This window comes from Palaemon carinicauda, chromosome 10 (assembly GCF_036898095.1).
Source record: "Palaemon carinicauda isolate YSFRI2023 chromosome 10, ASM3689809v2, whole genome shotgun sequence".
Taxonomy (NCBI): Eukaryota; Metazoa; Arthropoda; class Malacostraca; order Decapoda; family Palaemonidae; genus Palaemon; species Palaemon carinicauda.
In genome coordinates, this window is record NC_090734.1 from 65474759 (window position 1) to 65497596 (window position 22838).

The 22838-nt window shown below is 37.8% G+C and overlaps 1 protein-coding gene across 2 annotated transcripts in view; it reads right to left on the reverse strand.

The window, feature by feature from the left end:
- The window catches only part of LOC137648622 (uncharacterized), a 448032-nt gene that overhangs the window by 85000 nt on the left and 340194 nt on the right, over window positions 1–22838 (reverse strand). For both annotated transcript variants that reach the window (XM_068381561.1, XM_068381562.1), the window contains exon 12: window positions 15553–15753. In XM_068381561.1, coding sequence (XP_068237662.1) covers window positions 15553–15753 — 201 coding nt within the window. The remainder of the gene's footprint in view (window positions 1–15552; window positions 15754–22838) is intronic.

Consider the following 22838-nt stretch of genomic DNA (forward strand, 5'->3'; position numbering starts at 1 on the left):
ACGGAACCAAAGCAAGGAAGGCGTTGTTATTCACAGAAAAGAGGATCTTATCCTCCACACCGAGAACAACACTGGACTAGTCTGCTAGATCACAAGAAGAAGGAATCATCTCGTACAGAAACCTTCGAAAGTGAACTAAGGAGGCTAAGCCTCCTATGTCTGTTGTCAGTCTAGCAAGGGAATCTTAACCACAAGCTAGACAAAAACAGACTCAGACTAAGAACTCTGATGTCCTGCCCCCTCCCTGAAGCCAGACTTACTGGAAACAGGAAGGAACAGAAACACCCTAATATATTTGTATCTAAAGTAAATTCAGATAGACCACTAGGGTTAAGCCCAAGGCTTAAACAGAGGGAAAGGGATTGCACACCTTCTCCGAAGAGAAGAGAGCAACCGGGGAGTGTGAGAAAGTATACTAAGGTCCCATAGACAACTAGCCTAGGCGCAAAGAGAATCGATTACCTAAATCACCGAAACTCACTCGTATACTATCTTGGAAGAAAATCAACATAATCTTAAATGTATAAAACTGCCTAAAGCTTCAATAAAATTTTAAAACACTCGGAAATCTTAATATCATGCAGGAAAGTACTAGGGCCAAACGACTAGGCTACAAGGTCTAGCGTAGGCCAGAATCGGCAAATCCTTCGCCAAAACAAAAAACTAAAAGCATCATATAAAGAAATCCTAAGTAACGCTAAACAGCTTAAATTATCAAAGCGAAACAGCCGGGAATGTCCCTCTGGCTAACTAAATAACTCATACCTAGCGAGCGACAGCGTCCAGTACGCCTCCGGTAGGCAACAGCTCTTGTAACAACGATATCACTATCAAATCACTTTTGAAATTACCAAGACCTTACATTTTTACATAAAAGAAATAATACTCAACTTATTAGAAGCAGAAGAAGTTGGAGAAAGCATTATGAGTTGAAAAAATCCAAGAATTGCGAGAAACACAGGGAAAAAACACCGAGTTGTTGAGCTACGCAAAAAGGAATACAGATGGCGCCGTGAGCGGCGCAATGCACGCTTACGAAACGGGAGAGGAGAGATACCTTGGGAGTGGCTCTCCTTTTCTTTCTCATTTTCATTTTCTCGCCAATTGACCCCTTCGAAGTGTTAACTCTGTTCGGGGTGCAGATTGCTATGTGGCGTGTCAAGAATACGTCCTCTGATATTTCGCGATATCCCTGGTTCTTTTATTAGGGATATTCGCTCCAGGAGTTAGAATTCTGGGTACCTTAAGGTAAATTCTCTGGGAATATCGCCATAGTTATATATACCCAAGGAAGCTACCCTTTAGGAACTTCCATCAGGACGACATGGCTTGAGCCCAAAAAAGGGTTAATGAGGAAGTTCTTGGTGACAGTACCTGAGAATGTGTGCGAATTTATTAATTTGGAACGGAAGGAGAAAATGAGGTGGACGCAAGAGGGGATGACTTGGTATGATATACTAGAGATAGTTGAGGATTATGAGTTAGATAGGTGCATGGAAGAAAGTAAATCTGTGAGTGTAAGAACTGGAAAGGAAGAAAGTGTAATAGAATTTGGTAGTTATAAGGATGCAATTTTGAAAGGGCCAATAAAGATAGCTGATCAGGTAATAGATAGGAGTGTTAGGGCAAGTAACGGAGGAACTGTGCAAGCAAATGGTGGATTTAGGCAGGGTAACTGGCGCAATAGGGATAGGAGTGTGAGTGCTCAACGAGGTATGTCAGATAGTCGTGTCCGTGATGGAAAGTGTTATTGGTGTAGAAAGGAAGGTCATAAGAAGAATGAGTGTAGATGGGCTCTAGGTGCTTATTTTGGATGTGGTGAGGTAGGGCATAAAATTAGGAAGTGCAAGAAAGAGAAAAGGGTAAAATGTTATCGGTGTGGTAAGACTGGGCACATAGCGAGTGGATGTCGTAGTAACCGTAAGGATGGTCATTATGCTAGAATGTGCAAGGAGCCGCAGGGTAAGTGTACTGAATGTGGTGTAGATGGGCATGTAGCTAGAGTATGTAGGAAGAAGGGATTAAGTCAGCCAGGATGTTCGGGAAACTAGAGTGTAAGAGGGTTCACCTCGAGTGTGTGCAGAGTGAATGTGATTCATGTTCGTAAAGGTTTACTGCATGAAGACGTGATGGGTGAAAGAGCTTATGACTGCATGAGTGCAAAAGTAAATTTTAATGGAACAGAGCTAGTTGTTCTGATTGATTATGGTTGTGGTGTCAATTTAATGTTTAGGAATGCGTACGATAAGGTAAGGGATGTTTGTGAATTTATGGGGTGTAAAGGTGAAGTAAAAGGTATCGGTAATTTAAGTATGTCTGTGCAGGGAAAGTTACGTGAAAATGTTATGATTGGGGGGCTGATGATGGAAGATAATGATTTTTATGTGGTTGAGGGAGTAAATGACAAATATGATGTGTTGTAAGGTTATAACTTCTTGAAAAACTGTGGTATGATTGTACATCCTAGTGTAAATATGATAAAGATGAAAGTTAAGGGTAAATTTTGTGGGGAATTTTATTTGAATGAAGATGGTAGTGTATGTATGAAGGTATAGAGAGGTGTGCCGTTAATAGCGAAAGAAGGTGTTAAATTGTCAAGAGATGCGAGTGAGGTTGTCAGTGTAAAAGTTGCATGGCCGAATAGTCTGGGAATTGCCAATGGTGACAATTGTGAATACGTAGTGGAAGGTTCAGAAGCAAGTAATTTAGTGAAAACAAATGTGCATGTGTATGGTGGTATTTTGAATTTGCAGGAGCCGAGAGTGTATGTGAGCTTGTTGCCGACTGTAAGAAGGAAGAGAATACAGGGTATACATGAGGGTGATTGCATGGGATGTATGTATACATTGGTCAATGTAGAGGATGAAAGGTATGTTAAATTGAGACATGTTATGACAGGTAAGATAAAGCAGAATGACGATTGGGATTGTGAAAGTTTGAAAGAAAGAATTAATGTAGATGAGAATATAAGTGAGGGTGAAAGGGAACAATTGTATAGGATGTTATGGGATAGACAAGAGTTTTGAGTCGTGGTGACGAGGATTGTGGGGGGTCAAAGCTGCCTGAATTTAAGATAGGTTTTAGTAATGATACCCCCATATATCAGCGTCCCCAACATTTTTCTCTGCCTATTGCCAGAGAAATAGAAAAGCAGTGCCAGGAGTTAGAGCAAATTGGAGTAATAGAAAGGAGTGAGAGCGCCTGGAATAGCCCCATTGTACCTGTAAGAAAGCCGGATGGAAGTTTACATGTGTATTGATTATAGGAAGGTGAATGAAGTAACTGTAAAAGAACGTTTCCCGATGAATGTAGTGTCTGACTGTATGTATAAGATGCATGGTATAAAAGTTGTTACAAAGTTAGATTTAGTTAGGGGCTATTACCAGATGCCTCTGGCAGAGGGGAGCAGGCCCATTACGGCATTTTCGAGTAGTAATTGTCACTATCAGTTTAGAAGATCAAGTTTTGGCCTTGCTAATGCACCTGCTGCCTTCCAAAGAGTGATTAATGTTGTTTTGGCTGGGTTTGACAACAGAAGGTGACTGTTTTTATAGATGTTATTTTGATTGCGAGTGAGACTGTTGAGGAACATATGCAGTTGCTTGAAGCAGTATTAGAACGTTTGATAGAAGTTGGTGTGAAAGTTAAGCTTGAAAAGTGTACATGGTTGGCCGGGGAGGTGGAATTTCTTGGGCATGTGGTGAGTGAATCGGGTATAAGGAAGAGTAATAAGTTTGTGAGTAAGGTGAGAGTATTTCCATGTCCTCGTACAGTGCGTGAGTTGAGAGGTTTTCTTGGGTTGATTGAATTTGGTCGGAAGTTTGTCAAAGATTGTTCGGGAATAGGGAACCCTTTGAATGAGTGGACAGGTAAGAGAAATAGTATGGGACTGAAATGGGATGAGCATATGATAGAAGCATTTGAAAAGTTGAAAGAAGAGGCCGCGAGAAACGTCACTTTGGCCTTTTCCGACTATAGTGAGCATGCGAGTATGCTAAAGTTATATATGGATGCTAGTGAGATTAGTATGGGTGGTTTCTTGGTTCAAATGCAAAGAATAAATGGAGATGAACAGTTGAGAGTGATAGCGTATGTAAGTAAAGCATTTAATAAGGCTGAGCGAAAGTATTCCACGATTGAAAGGGAGTTGGCTGCGATAATGTTTTGCGTGAAAGCGTTGAAGGTATTTTTGTATGATGTGAAATTTATTGTGCGTACTGACCATCAGCCCCTATTGTACATGATTAGGAAAGAGTCTGTGAATGCTAGGGTTGTGAGGACAATAGAGGATTTGAATGAAATTGACTTTAATCTAGAATATGTACCTGGGAGTAAGAACGTGATAGCAGATGCGATGTCAAGAATGCATGGTAAGATAGAAGATAGTAGCGAGAATGAGAGTAATTTTGAAAGGTTGCCGGAAGATTTAGTGGTGGTACAAAGTTTTGAAGGGATGTCATGGTGTATAAATGTATTTTGAGTGGGTTGAATAAGTTTAAATTGAAGGGTTTGAATAGGGATATACCTGCTAGTGTAGATGAGCTTAGAATGAGTGTTAGGAATGAAGTATCGAAGAAATGGCATATAAGGAGGAGGATAGTGTGCTTGAGGGTGAATTGTTATCAAAAATATTGTTGGTATGGTGTCACTGTTTATTTGTATTTTGGGTGGAATCGTCCGATGCAATACCGGGCAAATAAGGAGACTGATAGGGAGTACATATTGAGGTTACAATGTAATGAAAGATGTTGCAAGTTGTTGAGCAAGAAGGAGGATTGCCCGAGTGACTTGAATCAGAGTGGTATGAGCATGGAAGATAGCGAAGATGAACATGGGTGTGACAAGAATGACCCTATTGATAGGATAGTAAACATTTGTATGCATGGTGTAAAAGGAAGAATGATGATGTATGTGGGTATAAATGAGAATGAATACTGTAGTTTAATTGATACAGGTGCGCAACTGTCATTAGTGAATATGTCTGTTATCAAGGAAATAGAGCGGTACAATTGGGAGGTGAAAAGGCGATGTACGAGTGTGAGAATTCATGGGATAGGTAAAGGAAGTTTGCTAGTTTGGGAAGAAGTGCGTTTGAAAGTAAAACTGGGGAGTATGGAGGTGGAACATAATTTCATTGTAATAGGAGAGAATGAGATGCCTAGTTGTTTTTTTTTATAGGAATTGATTTTTTAAGATTGCATGATCTATCAGTTGATATTGGTAGTGGTTTCCTTCTGAAGAATGGATGTGAAGTAGTTGTGATAGAAGATAATAGTGTATTTATGGCGAATTGTGCTGGCATGGTTGGTATTACGAGGAGTGAGGATGATCTATTGACTAAAGAGGAGGTGTAAGAAATGCAAGATGAATGTGTGGAAATGAAAAGGTCACGTGAATGTATGTTGAATAGCATTGAGGTAGAAGAATGGCCGTCTGATTTAGAGGTGTATAAGAAAGTTAATAAAAGACTTATTGTGTGTAAGGATGTTGTTTATTTTCTACATAAAGGAATGGATGAAGATATACATGTTCCTGTGTTTCCGATGCATGCAGCTGTATGTATGTCTATGTCAGTGCATGACAGATATGGGCATATGGGTAAGAATAAATTGTGGGAATGCATGCGTGAGAGATTGTTTACACCTGGGTTGAGTCAGATATGTAAGGATGTAGCGACTACGTGTGAAGATTGCCAGAAAGGGAAGTATCAGATAGTGCATGCTAATCCGCCTGATTTGAGATTACGTATGAAAGAACTATTTGAGATGTTTGTGATTGAGTGTGTTTCGTTGCCTGTGACTGCGAGGGGACACGTGGGAATGATTATTATGGTAGATCACATGAGTAAGATTACGTATGCAGTGCCTATAAAGAATAAAAGGGGCGAAACTGTAGCGAGAATGTCAAGTCAAGTGATGTTGCCGATGTGTGTGTGTAAACCTGCAAAGATGTTAAGGGATAATGGACCTGAGTTTGTTGGATGGAAGTTTGAGCAGATGTTAAGAGAATGGGGTATTGAACATGTATATTCGACTCCTTATATGCCAAGTGCGAATGGGTTGACTGAAAGGACTGTAAGAACATTAACTGAAATTTTACGAATGATGAGTACATGTGATAATGATTGGGATTTGTATGTTGGTAAAGCGTTGTGGGCTTATAATGCAACAGTGCACAAGAGTACGCGTATGTCTCCATGTAAGTTTGTGTTAAATTTTGAAAAGATAGTAAGACCGAGGTTGGATGTGTCGGAGGATGATAGAGATGTGTGGAGGAAAGCAAATGAGAGGTTTTAAAGCTTTAAAGTTGGTGCGAGAGTGATGAAAGAAGTAATAGAAAAGGGTAGAATGAATGTAAATAAGATACGTGATAAATTTGAAGGTTCATATGAGGTGTTAGAAGTTGGTTCAAGTTGATTAAGTTATGTTTTGGGTAAGTTGTGTGTGGATGGTAGTGTGGAAAGAGTTAGGGCACACCACAAACAGTTGCGTAAATGGAAGGAGGTACCCGAGTATATCCAAGGGAATGGGATGAGTAAATGGTTGAAAAGGAACAAGTTTGAACCTAGTATGTATGAGGAATTAGGTCTAGAAGGTAAACAGTTGGTGTTAGTAGAATATATGAAAAGGAAGAATACGAGAACCCTGGATAGGTGTGGTGGGTCGTACACGACCCGAGGTTTAAAAAAACCAGGTTTTTTTTGCCATAATTTTTCCTCGGTATAAGTTGTGACTGATATCGACCTGCGAGACCTCAGTTCAGTGTGCGCAGCAGTCGGGTGGGGATGCATTTCATCCCAGCTCTTTTCCTTGTGCTATTTTTGAGATACCCTCGGGTCGAGCTCGACCCATCAATACCTAATTAAGGTAAGTTGTGTAATATAAAATTTTCATATAATTATCAAATGTGCAGTAGTGTTTAGGCTTATATGAATAAGGATTGTTGTAAAGTGTTTGTGAACGTCATCTACCCCATATGTTTTTATAAAATAGCTCCAGTTTTTGTAAGTTTGTACCTTTATGATAACTTGATTATGAGCATTATTTTATTATATTTAATTACAAAATAATCTATAAACTTCATTCTAGCTACCTTAATAATTTTCTGCAAATCCTCGAAGAATTTTATAAGCAAATGACTCGCTGATATTGACATATCTTTACCCATTTCTGGTAGCAGATTTGACCTTCCAAGGTGGTGTGGTTGGCGGCCATTTTGTGAGCATATATGAAACAAGCTGGCATAGCTCTATGTATTCCTCTTTTTTATAAAATGTTTGATATTTTCATGCATAAATAACATGCTCAGCAATAGATGGATTTTATTTATGAAAAAAAATCAAAATAGAAACTGAAGAAAAAAAACAAAAAAACAATAAAAATTCGCATCTTTAAACCACTAAATAATATCCAAGTGCAGATTTTTTTCCACATTTTGGTTGTACGATAATAATACAATATCCTGTAAAAATGTCTGCCACTAAATATGTCATTTACCTACCACAGAAAAATGTTGAAAAGATGATAGATTTTTTTTTTAGCCAAAAGAAAAAACATACACATTTTTTCTCATCTTAGGAAACGTTCCCTTATAGTTCCTCCCCCACTTGGATCTCAGCAAATGGTGCTCAATTATCGCAGAATAAGTGCCTAGAATAGTTTTACCTTATTTCCATTTTTAGATTTTAGGTGAATTTTTTTGCAAAGTCCTTTTTTCTTTATACATATTTTTTTTTAATTTATTTGTAATAATTATTTATTTTAGATTTAGCTTTCATTTACTTTTTTTGAAGGAAAGAGTATTCTTTGAAGTTTTTTTAATAGTAAAAGATATTGAATTGCTTTGTAAATTAATTTTTTATGAATTTTTTTGTGACCTTGGGTCGAGGTTGACCCATCTATACCTAATTAAAGTGGTCAAATAACGATACTTATCCAGAGTAAGGATGAAAGAAGGGGAAGTTTTATAAGTAAAAGTGAGAATATAAATAAGTATGACAAGAGTGTAAATGTGCAAGTGAGTGTGGAAGATAAATGTATTAATACAGATGAAACTTGGCTGAGTATGAATGATACTTATAGTGTGTGTGGTTTTTCGTTAGATGATGTAAAAGAAAGAATAAATAACGCAAGAGTGAGAGATAGGAGAGTGATAAGTAGCATGAATGAATCTTTTGCTAAAGTTGAGAATGTTTTTGATGAAATGGATGAACTGTTGACAGAAATGAGTGTAATTTTAGGGCAAGATGAGAACGAGGTAGACGGGATTGTACATGACATATTAGATGATAGGGATTTAGATAGGAATAGTGTTAATGTAGCGAATGATTGTGATAAGAAAGAAGTGAATGAGAGAGTGTATGAAGCCCAGTTACTCGGAGTAGAGGTCCCGTTCCCAACTGAGACTGGGTTATGAAAAAAATAATGTAAGTGGTTGTGTGAAAATATAGGATTTGGCAAAGTAAGGGGGGAGGAATGTGGAGGATTAATTTTTTTATATTTTTTTTTGCCAAATCCACAGAGAGAGAGAGAGAGAGAGAGAGAGAGAGAGAGAGAGAGAGAGAGAGAGAGAGAGAGAGAGAGAGATTGTGTAAGCGAGCGAAAGGTAGTTAGTATATTGATTGTTTGTTGTGAGAAAGACTGTTGGTATAAATGAGATTGTCTGTTTATGTTCTTAACTAGGTTACGACAGTTGCGAACGTCTTGGGTGAATGGCTTTTCGATTTGACTGCAGTAAGCGTCAGTTCTGTGTGATTTGAATGCTGGATTATTATATATTTTTACCAGTGTGGATGTGATTATATATTTCAACACTAAGTACAGTTTTGTTTATATTTTCTTGTCGTGATTGTGAATGATAGGAACAGTTTATTATTTATCTTTGATTATAGTGCGATAGTTTAGTTAGCTAGTAGTGTTCGTAAGTGTTTTTCTTGTTTTCATTTGCAGGCCGTAATTCCTCCTTTGGAGAGATTTTTTTCTGGATTAATAGTTACTGACCTGGCCTGTAATCGATTGTATTAAGACTGCTTTTTTGGATTGCTGAACCGTTGATGACCTGGCCTGTGAATTAAGATTTTGTATGGTGATGATGATGATGATGACACCCATGACCTCGAAGAGTTAAGGCCGTTGTGGCAGTTTAAAAGACAATCTTCTGTTTCTCATATAGTGGTGTTGTGCCAATAAAGACAGTTTGGCTCGGTGAATGATTACCAAAGTGGTTATTTTGTTGTTGTTGTGACTGTTATCTTGCAAAAGTACTAGTAAACACACGCAATACTACTGTATATTTTGTTTTGAAGATTTGGGTTATGGTGATTTGGTTGTCCGGGCTTAGTATTAAGGTTTTGTGATTGATATATATTTTGGTTATTTGAATGTTTTTTTTTAGTATTAAGTGATTGTTTTAGCTTTAAGAAATATAGTTTTAAGGTTATGGTTTGTTTTTATGTCCGTGTTGTTCAAGAGTCCCGCTGCTGATAACGTAAGAAGAAAGTTTGTGCCGAGGAGACATTTGTCTGTTTAGAGTGATCAAGGGTGTGGGGGTTGTTCTTGCAACATCCCGCCACATCGTCCTGATGGAAGGGTTCCTTTAAGTAGCCTTCTAAGGGATGTTTGCTACAGTGATACTCCCAGAGAGATAAACCGAAGGTCTCCAGGATTCTAACTCCTGGCAAGAGTATCCAATTAAGGATATCGCATAATATCAGGGGACGTAATTTTAGATATGACACATAGCAATCTTCACCCCGAATAGATTTAACTCTTTGATGTAATGGGGAAGAGTGGTGAACCTCCTTCCCTGTTACTACTACGACGCCATTCCTTTTCTTGTAGCTCTCTAAGCGAGTTGTGCTCCCATTAACCCGGTGTTTTGTTACAAGTTATTGGAATATTCATCATGCAATCTCCAGCATTTTCATCCTTTGGATAGTTGAGTATTAATTCTTTCCTGTGTATAATTTTAGTCTCCCTTTTCACAGTTAAATTTCTATAATTTAAGTATGTTTTGGTGAGCCTTGCCCAGACCGGAGGCAGCCATTTTACGACTGCAGTCGCCCATTACTATTATATTCTATTTAGTCAGTAGGGTGACAATTCCCGGTATTAAGCTATAATGTTAGCTATCTAGGCAAATTATACAAATGGTGATCTTGCATACATGAATTTATTCCTCTTCCTATTATGTGACTTTACTGATCGTATGCGGCGGGATCCCCGGTGGTACCAAACCTTGGGCGGGGATCCTACCAGAGCGAGACTACTCTCGCTCATATATACGTTAGTAAAGTAATCCCCCATGTATAGCCTCACCCTATCATTCCTTATTGATTCGGATGAGAATTTACATTCTCTAGAATCTATAGATAAGTTACAATATACATTCTCTCTTAGAGAAAAGAAGCTAAACCCTTCCTCTCTCCCTGAGTGCCGCTGCTGCTACAGGCGGCAACCACTGTCTTTCTTCATTGCCGTCGAGTAGAACAGAGTTCATGCCACCTCAGGCTTTCAGTTACATAGTAATTAACTCAGGGTGCCCTTGTCTGTCCACCGACGATGTCGCCAGCAAAGGAACCATGTTTCCTCTACTGCCAATGATGTCGTCAGCACAGGAAGCCATGCTTCTTCAGTTCACTGTTGAAGGTAGGCGGCATACCTGCTGCCACCTCTCATTTCAGTGAACTATAAGAACCTTACCCTTCCCCCGTCTGTCCTTTAGTGACGTCATAGCCGTCACAATATTCTTTCACCGGTATTCTGACAGTCATCCCGGCTTGCTAGGTTGACTGCATTACCGGCTGATGCCCTATTTGCGGCAGTTAGTTCAGCCGCCTCAGCACCTTCCATCTTACTTCCTTCCTTCACAGGAAGTGGATATTATTGGGGGGGGAAGATTGAGCCGGCCCTGACAGCTGCCGGTGGGAAACCTAACATTCTTTGGGAAGTCCTCAGCCCTCCCTTGGACTGCCATACACAATTGTTGCCGCCGGCCAGACCTTTTGTGGATGGGTGGAAGCCAGAATCAGACAGATTCTTATCCCTTTCATTGTAACTCTCATTCTGGCAAGGAGACAGTAGGCGGCCTGATAGTCCTCCTACACTTCCAATTGTTATGTTAACCATAATAATAGGAATCTCTCCCTCCTCAATGCTTTCTCTCTTTCTATCAGTTAGTGCCGTCAGGTACTAACCTAACCCCGGCAGTGCTGCCGGCTAAACTACAGTATACGACTATACAGTAGTACACATGTTTTCTAACATACTGTGCTTCGTGTCGCAGTCTATTGTTGGGACCACGATTTTGTGTTGAGGCTGAGTACTCCCTCAACACCCAGATGGTTTATTTCGATCATCAGGACCTTAAAAAATCACCGATCATTGTTAATATATACTACAGGTAGATAATGTTAGTATAGACACTTACTAACTCTAACTCTAGATCCTAGAGTTTACTCCAACCTTGTATTCTCCGTATCAGGGAAACTAAATATTAATTACTGACGGAGGTCTCAGCAATGGCCTGGGAGGGGAAACATAGATATGTGTCTTTTATACTTCCTTTCAAGCTTACTATCCTAAGCTACCATAAACAATAGTAATTACTATTGATGATAAAAACTGTATGCTTTCATATCACTGATATAGAAAATTAAGTACTCATTGAGCCCCTTTTCCTTTACAGGAGGAGCCAATGGAGAAGTGTGCAGCCTTATCCTGCAACCACAAAGGTAAAGACTTTTATGGCCACACGAAGTGCAGGACTCATGCCCCCTGCTGCATTGTGTCGGGAGTCCTCAAGTATTGGGAGGAGAGAGATAGAGGGATCTGTCAAGAGACTAATCCATCACAAGAGGATTTCAAGATGCCAATAGGAAAGAGTATTGGACTCTCTTCAGTTTGCAGCAAAAAGCACATCTAAAAGATGCGTCAGTAGTCTGGAGAAGATACGCATCAAACGCTCGAAGAGATCAACCAAGGTTGACCCCGACCCTGTTGCGCACGCACTTAAAGCTGTAGTCAACAGCCCAGAGCCTAGCATGAACAATTCCCTGCAACCACCACAACCATCAGTGGTGGTACACACGGACGCCTCCTCGAAAGGATGGGGAGGCCATTCTCACGAGAGAAAAGTGGAAGGGAATTGGTCGCACCAGTTCAAAACCTTTCATATCAACGTTTTGGAAGCTCTGGCAGTTTTCCTGACGTTGAAGACACTATCCCCTCACAGAACAATCCACATCAGATTGGTCCTGAACAACGAAGTGATAGTAAAATGTCTAAATCGACAAGGCTCGAGATCGCCTCACATCAACCATGTGATATTAGTCCCCTTCTACCTGACAAGGAGGAAGGGATGGCACCTATCAGCAGTTCACCTACAAGGGTTCCGCAACGTGACGGCGGACGATCTATACAGGTGAAAGCCCATAGAGACAGAATGGTCCCTAGACGCAAACTCATTCTCCTTCTCCTCGGAAAAAGTCCCGGAACTGCAGACCGACCTCTTCGCAACGAGCGACAACAAGAAACTACCTCGTTATGTAGCCCCTTATATGGACCCTCAAGCAGAGGAGATGGACACTATGTTCCTCGACTGGAACAGGTGGAATCACATTTACCAGTTTACACCCACCAATCTCTTGCTAAGAGTCCTCGACAAGCTAAGATCCTTCAGAGAGACAGCAGCAGTAATGGACCCCAAGTGGCCCAAAAGCAATTGGCTCCCTCTAGTTCTAGAGCTGAAACTAAAGCTGTTCCCTCTGCCGGACCCAGCATTATCCCAACTGGTCCAGAAGTCGACTGTCTACGCTTCATCCTCGAGAACCAACAACCTATATCAATCTCACGATTTTCTTGCCCTAGCTGGGAACAAAAGATTTGGAATCTTGAAGGATAAAGTTGACTTCATCGAAGAGTATAAGTCAAGTTCGACTAGGAGACAATATGAATCGTTATGGAAGAAATGGGTTTCCTTTGTGAAAACAAGGAACCCGACAGAAATATCGATAGATTTCTGTCTAGCATTCTTCATATTCCTACACGAACAAGGCCTGGCTTCTACTACGATTACCTTGTGTAAGTCGGCCCTGACTAGACGACTTCTGTACGCCTTTGAATGGACCAGTTTATTGAAATCTTTAATAAGATCCCAAAAGCATGCGCTAGACTCAAGCCAGCAATCCCCCCAAAGTCCATCACGTGGTCTTTGGACAAAGTCTTGCACCATGCTTCGAACCTAAACAATGAGAACTGTACTCTAAAGGATCTAACACAGAAAGTCATTTTTCTGTTTGCAGAGCGGATCCTGACCGTACACCCGCAGGTCACGATCCAAGGAAAGTTGCTTCTTCGTTGAACTTCTTTCAACATATGGGCTTGAAAGACTCCGCTCATACACTGGGTGGAGATCATCCAGGGTCTTCTACAAACACTATGCGAAGCAAGTACATGATATAAAACATTTTATGGTGGCGGTGGGTAGTGTTATAAAACCTGTCATCTAGTGCTGCGATGAACAGATAACTGTTTTGGGACTTTACAGTGCATCGGGTGCATGGGTACACTTACCTTCCAGTGCAAATCACATCGATGATCAACACACTGTTCCATATACGTGCATATCTGACCAATAACACCAGTGCCGAGTGAACGTTTGCGTCACAGTGTTTATGCATTCCCAAAATCTGTACAAGTCAGACAGATTTGGTTTCACATCTCCATTGAGTGGCCTTATTCCAATAATGAAATTAGATATTTTTTCCTACAAGAGAAAATATGGACCCTGATGTGTTTTAATGCTGGATCAGATTCATACTCGATTGTAACTACATTTGATAATCTAGTTGCAAAGTAAAAATACTAGAAGTATTTGTGTGTTGTTACTGCTATCTCAGTTACAGACAAATAAAACATGCTAGAGTTTTAGTTAGGCCCTAGAAGGGGCCAGAACTTGAAATCAGGATACAGATTTCAAAGGTAAGTGAAAGGTAATCTCTAAAGTTTTACCTTCCGTACCTACGGAAATTCAAACCTTGAATCCTTATTGTCGATGTCGACATTTTCCCTGCAGGGGGCAGGAAGCCAGTTCCAGGCTTAGTGAAAATGACAGTCAACTGGAATTTCACATACAGGTCTAGCAGACCAGATAATGAAATCCATTCAAGGTAGAAGGCACATACACAAACCCACAGCTATAGTAATTTCAAGTTAATTCTTTAGTATGCTTCAATCAGGACGACATGGCCTGAGCCCAAAAAACGGATTTTGAGCAAAGCAAAAAATCTATTTTTAGGTGAGAGTGCCATGTCTCCCTGATGGACCCACCCTTTTGCTGACCTCTCCCAAAATTACTCTATCTGTGGCCGTTTCTGCTTAATGACAAGAAAAGGAATGGCGTCGTAGTAGTAATAGGGAAGGAGGTCCACCAGGTACCTAGATCAACACCCCCTTCTTTCGCCACTCTTCCCCCTTACATCAAAGAGTTAAATCTATTTGGGGTGAAGACTGCTATGTGTTGTATCTAAAAATCCATCCCCTGATACTATGCGATATCCTTAATTGGATACTCACGCCAGGAGTTAGAATCCTGGAGACCTTCGGTTTATTTCTCTGGGAATATCACTGTAGTAAATATCCCTTAGAAGACTACCTAAAGGAACCCTTCCATCAGGACAACATGGCCTGAGCCCAAATATAAATTTTACGCTTTGGTCAAAATCCGTTAATTGAATAAACATGAGTAAGGCTAAAAATAAGTTTATTCAAATATAATAACTATTTAGTATCTTTAGATTCCACCAAAAAGCAGTATAATTCACTACAACATATATATTATTTGATAACTATACAGAAAGGGGGCGTGGCAGGTGTAAACATCACGTGGCCTAACGTCATGGTCGATACACATCATTTTGTGCCTAGTTGCAAGGTCTTAATTTCCGTTTGCACTATACCCACAAAATTGAGAGACATTTCTCGATATAAAGCAAGACAATAATGCGGGGTAGATGCTTGAATCAATTTTTCTTAATTAGGTGGGTGTCCCAAACTCTGGTGGTTTCATTTCACATGAATCAGAGGCCTAATTCATTAGTTATATTAAGAAATGAGGGTGTTTTGGGCTTAAAAATAGATAGTAGGTGTTAGAAAATGATTCAGCTGTAAAAGAAAATAGATGAGTGTTAACGTGATTTATGATACTCGTCCTTATCTACAGGACGAGAGCGCCATTATTACTTTATTATATGATGAAGTAATGAGGAGCGTGGAATGTAAGCTCCATGAGTAGGTAGAAATCTGTTAGTGTATGATAATCACCAGTTCTGAAAAAAAAAAATTTAATATTCGATATATGTTCGCTAATCCATTGCTAAATAATTCATACATCTTTCTGATACTAACTCCATTCAAAAACAAGAAATTAGCTGTAATAGGATCTTTAATAGTTACTAAGTAGCAACTTGAACGCAAACACATAGAAGTGATATAAAGATAACACTAACTGAATTAAACTATGGAAAAAGATCATCAAAACCAGTGAATTACTTACAGTTCGGAATGACCTTGTTGGTTGGGACCCAGTTGTCTCGAGAAGCACACGTTACTTCTTGACAGTCAGCGAGGACTCTTGTTTCGTTCAGTTTATACCAGCCTTTTGGGCGAGTGTTTTGATTATAGCCATAATAATAATATTCAAAATAGTTATAATTATAGTCTGGGAAAACAGAATCGACGTCCGGATTCACACAACCTGCCGATGAAATAATCTTTAATCAAATCTCATTGAGCAAATATTGAACCAAAATAGTTATCACATAACACACACACACACACACACACACACACACACACACACACACACACACATATATATATATATATATATATATATATATATATATATATATATATATATATATATATATATATATATATATATATATATAACACACGTGAAAGGAACAATATCACAAAAATTTTACTTTTGATCTTCCTCAAATATGTTTAACCATACTGTTTAAAGTTTGCATTTATATCATGATTATTTCTGAAAAAAAATAATCATAAGTTACGATTACTTTCGTAATAAGTAGAACACAAATATCAAGAAACATTTCTGCTATTCATGATAATGTATTATTTGTTGGACGGGAAGTAAATAATTCTAGGAGTGTTTATAAGTGTCCCTATGGTAAAGTTGGTGACACAAAACCTTTAAAGATTTGCATTTTTTAGTCACAATTATCATTGATATTGCTATTAGTATTTTTACTTGTTTGTTTGTATATAATTTACATCACTCTGACCAGTAAAGTAATAAATCAGTATCAATATAATTCTGAAGAGCAGCATGTGCGGGGAGCAGTCAATATATTGATGACGAAATATATATGATTAGAAAAAAACCTATAAAATAAAATGTTTCGAAATTCTAATGCTGAATACATTTAGAAGAGCTAAATAAAAGTCTGTGTAATAACACCAAACACCACAGAAAACAGAATACTAACTCGTAATGCAATAGGACAAGAAAGATTTTTTAAACTTTGTTCAAGATTTTGTGGCTAATGAGATATGAGGACATTAGCAAAAAAAAAAAAAAAAAAAAAAAAAGTAATAATAATGATAATATAATGAATACTTCAGACACTATCATAGGATATTTAGATCCTATGTTGGTGAAACTGGAAAAGCACTGCAAAAGATAATAGAACTGTGTGTGTATATATATATATATATATATATATATATATATATATATATATATATATATATATATATATATATATATATATATATATATATATATGTGTGTGTGTGTGTGTGTGTATGTGTGTGTTTGTGTGTGAGTATGTATATATAGAGAAGGAGGACTCTGAGAAATATAAGAAGCTATAAAGGTGCAGATATTGGTAGTGATCACCAGCACCTCATTGCCACACTGAAATTAAAACTGAAAGCACCCAACAGAAAAATAGATAGAATACCTAGGTTTGATACAACTAAGCTTCTAGAGGAAGAGCACAGAGAAACATTTAAAATTGAATGCAGGAATTGATTTGAGGTCTTAGACTTTAAGAGACGAAGAATAGTCAATCAATGAAGAATGGTGTGATATTAAGAACATATATCAGTCAGTTGGTAGTGAAATCTTGGGACAAACAGTTACAAGGAGAAACCCATGGATATTGAATGATACTTGGGATACTATAAAAAGGAGACAAAGATAGATATTGATTATTGAAAGTTTTCGAGGAAGTAATGAAAACTACAAGGTAGAGCATGGTAAATATTCCAGTTTTGACCGCGAGGTCAAAAGAAAAGCCAGGAATGACTTGAGAGAGTATTTAGACAGTAAAGAAGACGAGGCCAACAAAGCTATGAATTCAGGAAGTGGCTATGGTGTGAGAAGTGCTCAAAGAATTATTAATGAAATCTCAACTGGGCCAAAGAAGAAGAAGCATATACCTATCAAAAATAGAGAAGGCTCTGTTGTAGCAACAGAAGATGAAGAAAGACAACGTTGGATGGAACACTTTAGTGAAGTTATGAATAGGACATATGAAGGAAATAATTTGATTGGTATACCTGAAGCTGATGAAGACCTTGATGTGCCCATGAATGAATTCAGTGTGTTTGAAGTCGAAGCTATCCTAAAAAAACTAGAGATGGAAAGCCCCTGGATATGATGGAATAACTGCCCAGAGGATATTGGCCGAAAATGAAGTGACTCCCAGAGTACTTACAAGATTACTTTGTAGAATGTGGTATGAAGAGGCAAAGCCTGATGAATGGGAGTAGGAGTGTTGGTGAAAATAGCTAAAAAGTGAGACCTGGCTTATTGCAATAATTACAGAGGCAAAACACTTACGTCAATTGTTATGAAAATATATAGTATGCTTATTCTACCCTGGATAGGTACGATGGGTCGTTTGCGACCCCGAGCGTCAAAAAAAAACAGGTTTTTCTCACGTGACTCACCCCCGTGACTGAATTTGTGGGTGATCGACCTGCAGGAGGTGTCTCCCCTACATGCTCTAGTAGTGTCCAGATGTGCATTGCTGTAGCTGTACTCCTTCTCCGATTTCTGAGACGCGTCGGGGTCGTTCGCGACCGAGTTTACCCTTCTAAGGTAGTTTGCATAATTATCAAAGGTATTACGTATTATGAAATTGTCGTAGAATGGTGCAACTTGTATAGGTTATCAGTTGTGGAAAGTCTTGGTGGATTGTTTGGCTACCATGTGCATGATTTTTTTTTTAGTTAAAATGTCGTTCATCACCACGAGGACCATTTTACCGCGAGTGCCCCTTTTTCATTTTTTTTCATTTTTTTGCCAAGTCATTTTTCCGTAAGATATTGCCAAATAGGGTTGTAAAACTTTTGCTTGTTTAGTGTTGGAAAGTGTGTCTAGATGATCTGGCTACCCATGCATGACTTTGTTTTTGTCAGATACGACGTAGTTATTGGTATATTGGGTATTTAACTGCGGTTACCAATTTCTGTTTTTTTTCAATATTTGTAAAAATTACTACGTAGTAAGGAATTGCCGTATATTATTGATTTTTTTTTCATGTTTATGTGTTAGAAAGTGTGCCTTGATGGTTGGGCTAACACGTGCATGTCTTTTTTTTTTTATCTGAGATGCCATATATTAGAATGTCGGGCATTTTACCGCGAGTGTCCCTTTTTCATTTTTTTTCATTTTTTTGCCAAGTCATTTTTCCGTAAGATATTGCGAAATAGTGTCGTAAAACTTTTGCTTTTTTAGTGTTGGAAAGTGTGTCTAGATGATCTGGCTACCCATGCGTGATTTTGTTTTTGTCAGATACGACGTAGTTATTGGTATATTGGGTATTTAACTGCGGTTGCCAATTTCTGTTTTTTTTTCAATATTTGTAAAAATTTACTACGTAGTAAGGAATTGCCGTATATTATTGATTTTTTTTTCATGTTTATGTGTTAGAAACTGTGCCTTGATGGTTGGGCTAACACGTGCATGTCTTTTTTTTTTTATCTGAGATGCCGTATATTAGAATGTTGGGCATTTTTCCGCGAGTGCCCCTTTTTATTTGTTTTGCATTTTTTTGCTTAGTCATGTTACCGTAAGGAATTGGCAAGTAGTGTCGCAAAACTTATATTTTTATAGTGTTTGAAAGTGTTTCTAGATGATCTGGCTACCCATGCCTATTTTTTTTTTAGCCAGATATGGCGTATATATAAGTATGTGTTCGATTTTCCTGTGATTGCCATTTTTTCGTTTTTTCCCATTTCTTTCAAAATTACTACGTACTAAGGAACTATCACAGAGTAATATTTCATTTATATGTTTATTTGTCGGAAAATGTGCCTTGATGGTTTGCCTAGCACGTGGCTGAAATTTTTTTCTTCTGAAATGCCGTATATTAGAATGGCCATTTTTCCACGAGTGCCCCTTTTTATTTGTTTTGCATTTTTTTGCTTAGTCATGTTACCGTAAGGAATTGGCAAGTAGTGTCGCAAAACTTATAATTTTATAGTGTTGGAAAGTGTTTCTAGATGATCTGGCTACCCATGCCTATCTTCTTTTTTTAGCCAGATATGGCGTATATATAGGTATGTGTTCGATTTTCCTGTGATTGCCATTTTTTCGTTTTTTCCCATTTCTTTCAAAATTACTACGTACTAAGGAACTATCACAGAGTAATTATTCATTTAGATGTTTATTTGTCGGAAAATGTGCCTTGATGGTTTGCCTAGCACGTGGCTGAATTTTATTTTTCTGAAATGCCGTATATTAGAATGTTAGCCATTTTTCCGCGAGTGCCCCTTTTTATTTGTTTTGCATTTTTTTGCTTAGTCATGTTACCGTAAGGAATTGGCAAGTAGTGTCGCAAAACTTATATTTTTATAGTGTTGGAAAGTGTTTCTAGATGATCTGGCTACCCATGCCTATCTTTTTTTTAGCCAGATATGGCGTATATATAGGTATGTGTTCGATTTTCCGGTGATTGCCATTTTTTCGTTTTTTCCCAATTCTTTCAAAATTACTACGTACTAAGGAACTATCACAGAGTAATGATTCCTCTAGATGTTTATTTGTCGGAAAATTTTGTTTACTTTTTTTTTTGATTGAATATCATCAAATTTTTTTAGCTAAAATATTATATTGTTTTACATTTTTTTTTTCGATTTTATTTCCCTTCAAAAAAAATTTTTTGGGTCAGAATTTTAATTTTATAGTCGTAAAATAATCGTCAATTATCCAGCAACCCACCATACAATTTTTATGCATATCCAATAATAATTAGATTAGTAAATAACACCTTGAAATTGACATACCCTTCCTACATTTCAAGTGGCAGATTAGGGAGTCTGAGTCAGTGTGGTTGGCGGCCATTTTGTGGACATATCCGAAGCGTAAGCTGCCCTATCTATATATATTCTTGTTCCCTATAGAATTTGTGATATTTTGGTATATTTTTACCTGCATAAATATCATATTATATATTAAATATATGTATTTTTTTACGAAATTTCTAAGTACTCAAAAAATTACCTTTAGATATGGCCCCTGATATAAATGTAATTTACAAAATAATGAAGATTTTTTTTACATATTTCTATTTTAGGATAACATATGTTTATTCCCTAAAAAAATTAGCCACTTCCTATTTCATTTTGGTACCCAAAAAAATTCATGAAATTTGGACAAATTTTTTTGGCCAAAAAAAGTTACCCTTTTTTTCTCATTTCAGATCTTCACCTCCATGGGTCTGACTTCATCCAAAATACATCAAGATGTGTCTTAAACATTCTAGAATCAATTCCTAAAAGGAATTGTGTATATATGTATAAACTTTTTTTTTTTATGAATTTTTATGTCAGGTCTTTTTTTTTCTACTTAATTTTTTAAAATATTTATAATAAATAGTTTTTCTGCAGATGAGTAGTATTTATCTTTACAGTTGTTTTAAGCATTCATTGAAGTTTATTTTGGCAAAAGAAAAAAGGAGGTTACTGCAAAAACTGATTTTTCAAGAATTTTTTTTTGGCGTCGGGGTCGTTCGCGTCCGAGTATACCCTTAAAGGGGTGTCCGAGGAGCGTACCTATCCAGGGTTAAGAGACTGGAGAGAAAGATTGATGAAAAGCTGAGAGATGAACAAGCAGGATTTAGAAAAGGTAAAAGTTGCACTGATCAAATTTAAATTTTGAGACGTTGTACAGTAATGCATAGAATATAGAAATCCCCTTTTGATGGTATTTGTGGACTATGAAAAAGCCTTTGATAGTGTGCACCGGCCAATTTTGTGGAGAATCCTGAGTTATTATGGAATTCCTCTTAAATATGTAAATTTGATTAAGTCTGTTCATGAGCATAGCAAGTGCAAAGTTAATGTTAATGGAGTCATATCAAGTGAGTTTCCAGTGAACAGCGGACTACTCCAACCGAATGTGTTGTCACCTATGTTGTTTATCCTCCTTATGGACTTTGTAATGTGTAGAACAGTCAGAGATGGTGGAGAAGGACTGGATTGGTGATAGGAATTTAGCAAACCTAGAGTATGCTGATGATGCTGTCCTTCATAGCAGAACACCACAGGATTTACAATGCTTACTTACCAGAATGCACGAAATATCTCACGAGGTGGGGCTGAAGATAAACAGAAGAAAGACAGAGATGATGAGAACGGATTATGCAATGGAAGATGAAATATCATTGGAAGGAGGAAGGATTAATGAGGTAGAATTATTTAAGTATTTAGGAACAATGATCTCCAATACAGGGTCTTTAGAATTAGTTTAGTGAAAGATTGAAAAAAAGCAAATCAGACAATGGCTAGGTTAAGTAAAATTTGTAAATCAAATCGCTTAAAATTTCATATAAAACTCAGACTATGAATCAGTTTAGTGAGATCGGTGCTACTCTATGAAAATGAGCCATGGTATGACAATGAAACAATCTCCAATAGATTTAGTAGATTTGAGAATGAAGCCCTCAGAAGGATATTGGGAGTTAAAGGGCAGGACAGGATTAGAAATGAAACTATAAGAGAGACTACTCAAGTACCATATGTGGATGAGATCATGATGAGGGGTAGATGGAGATGGTTTGGGCATGCTCTTCGCACTCCCCAAGAGAGATTAGTTCACCAAACGTTTAACTGGGCTCCACAAGGCACGAAAAGAATTGGAAGACCCAGGCCTACATGGCTTAGGACTATAAAGCGTGAAGTAGGAGATGATGAATGGAGAAGCATTGAATTAAAAGCTCAAGACAGAGACGACTGGCGAAATCTAACCGAGGCCCTTTGCGTACATAGGCGTAGGAGGAGATGATATATATATATATATATATATATATATATATATATATATATATATATATATATATATATATATATATATATATATATACAGTATATACAGTATATAATTACTAGCCAAGCTACAAACCTAGTTGGAAAAGCAAGATGCTATAAGCCTAAGGGTTCCAACAGGGAAAAATGTATTTAACTTGCATGACAGTTATATTGCCTGAAGCTTTAGTGCGGTGTTTTGATAAAAAGCTAACGCCCGAAAGTACGGAACTAGATGTGTATAAACAGATAAAAAAACACATGTCTAAGTGTACTGACCTTGATCTCTTCCTTACTAAAGTTTTTGCGAAAAATGAAACTAAGCCACAACAAGTTAACGTAGTTAATCATAATCAAGCTGCGGGGATGACTTGTTACAATTGCAAACGTCCAGGTCACATGATTGCAGACAGCAGGACGCGGTTTTGTTCAATTCATAACAGTTCAACCCATTCATATAATCGATGCTTCTCACGTAATCAATAGCAGAATCCT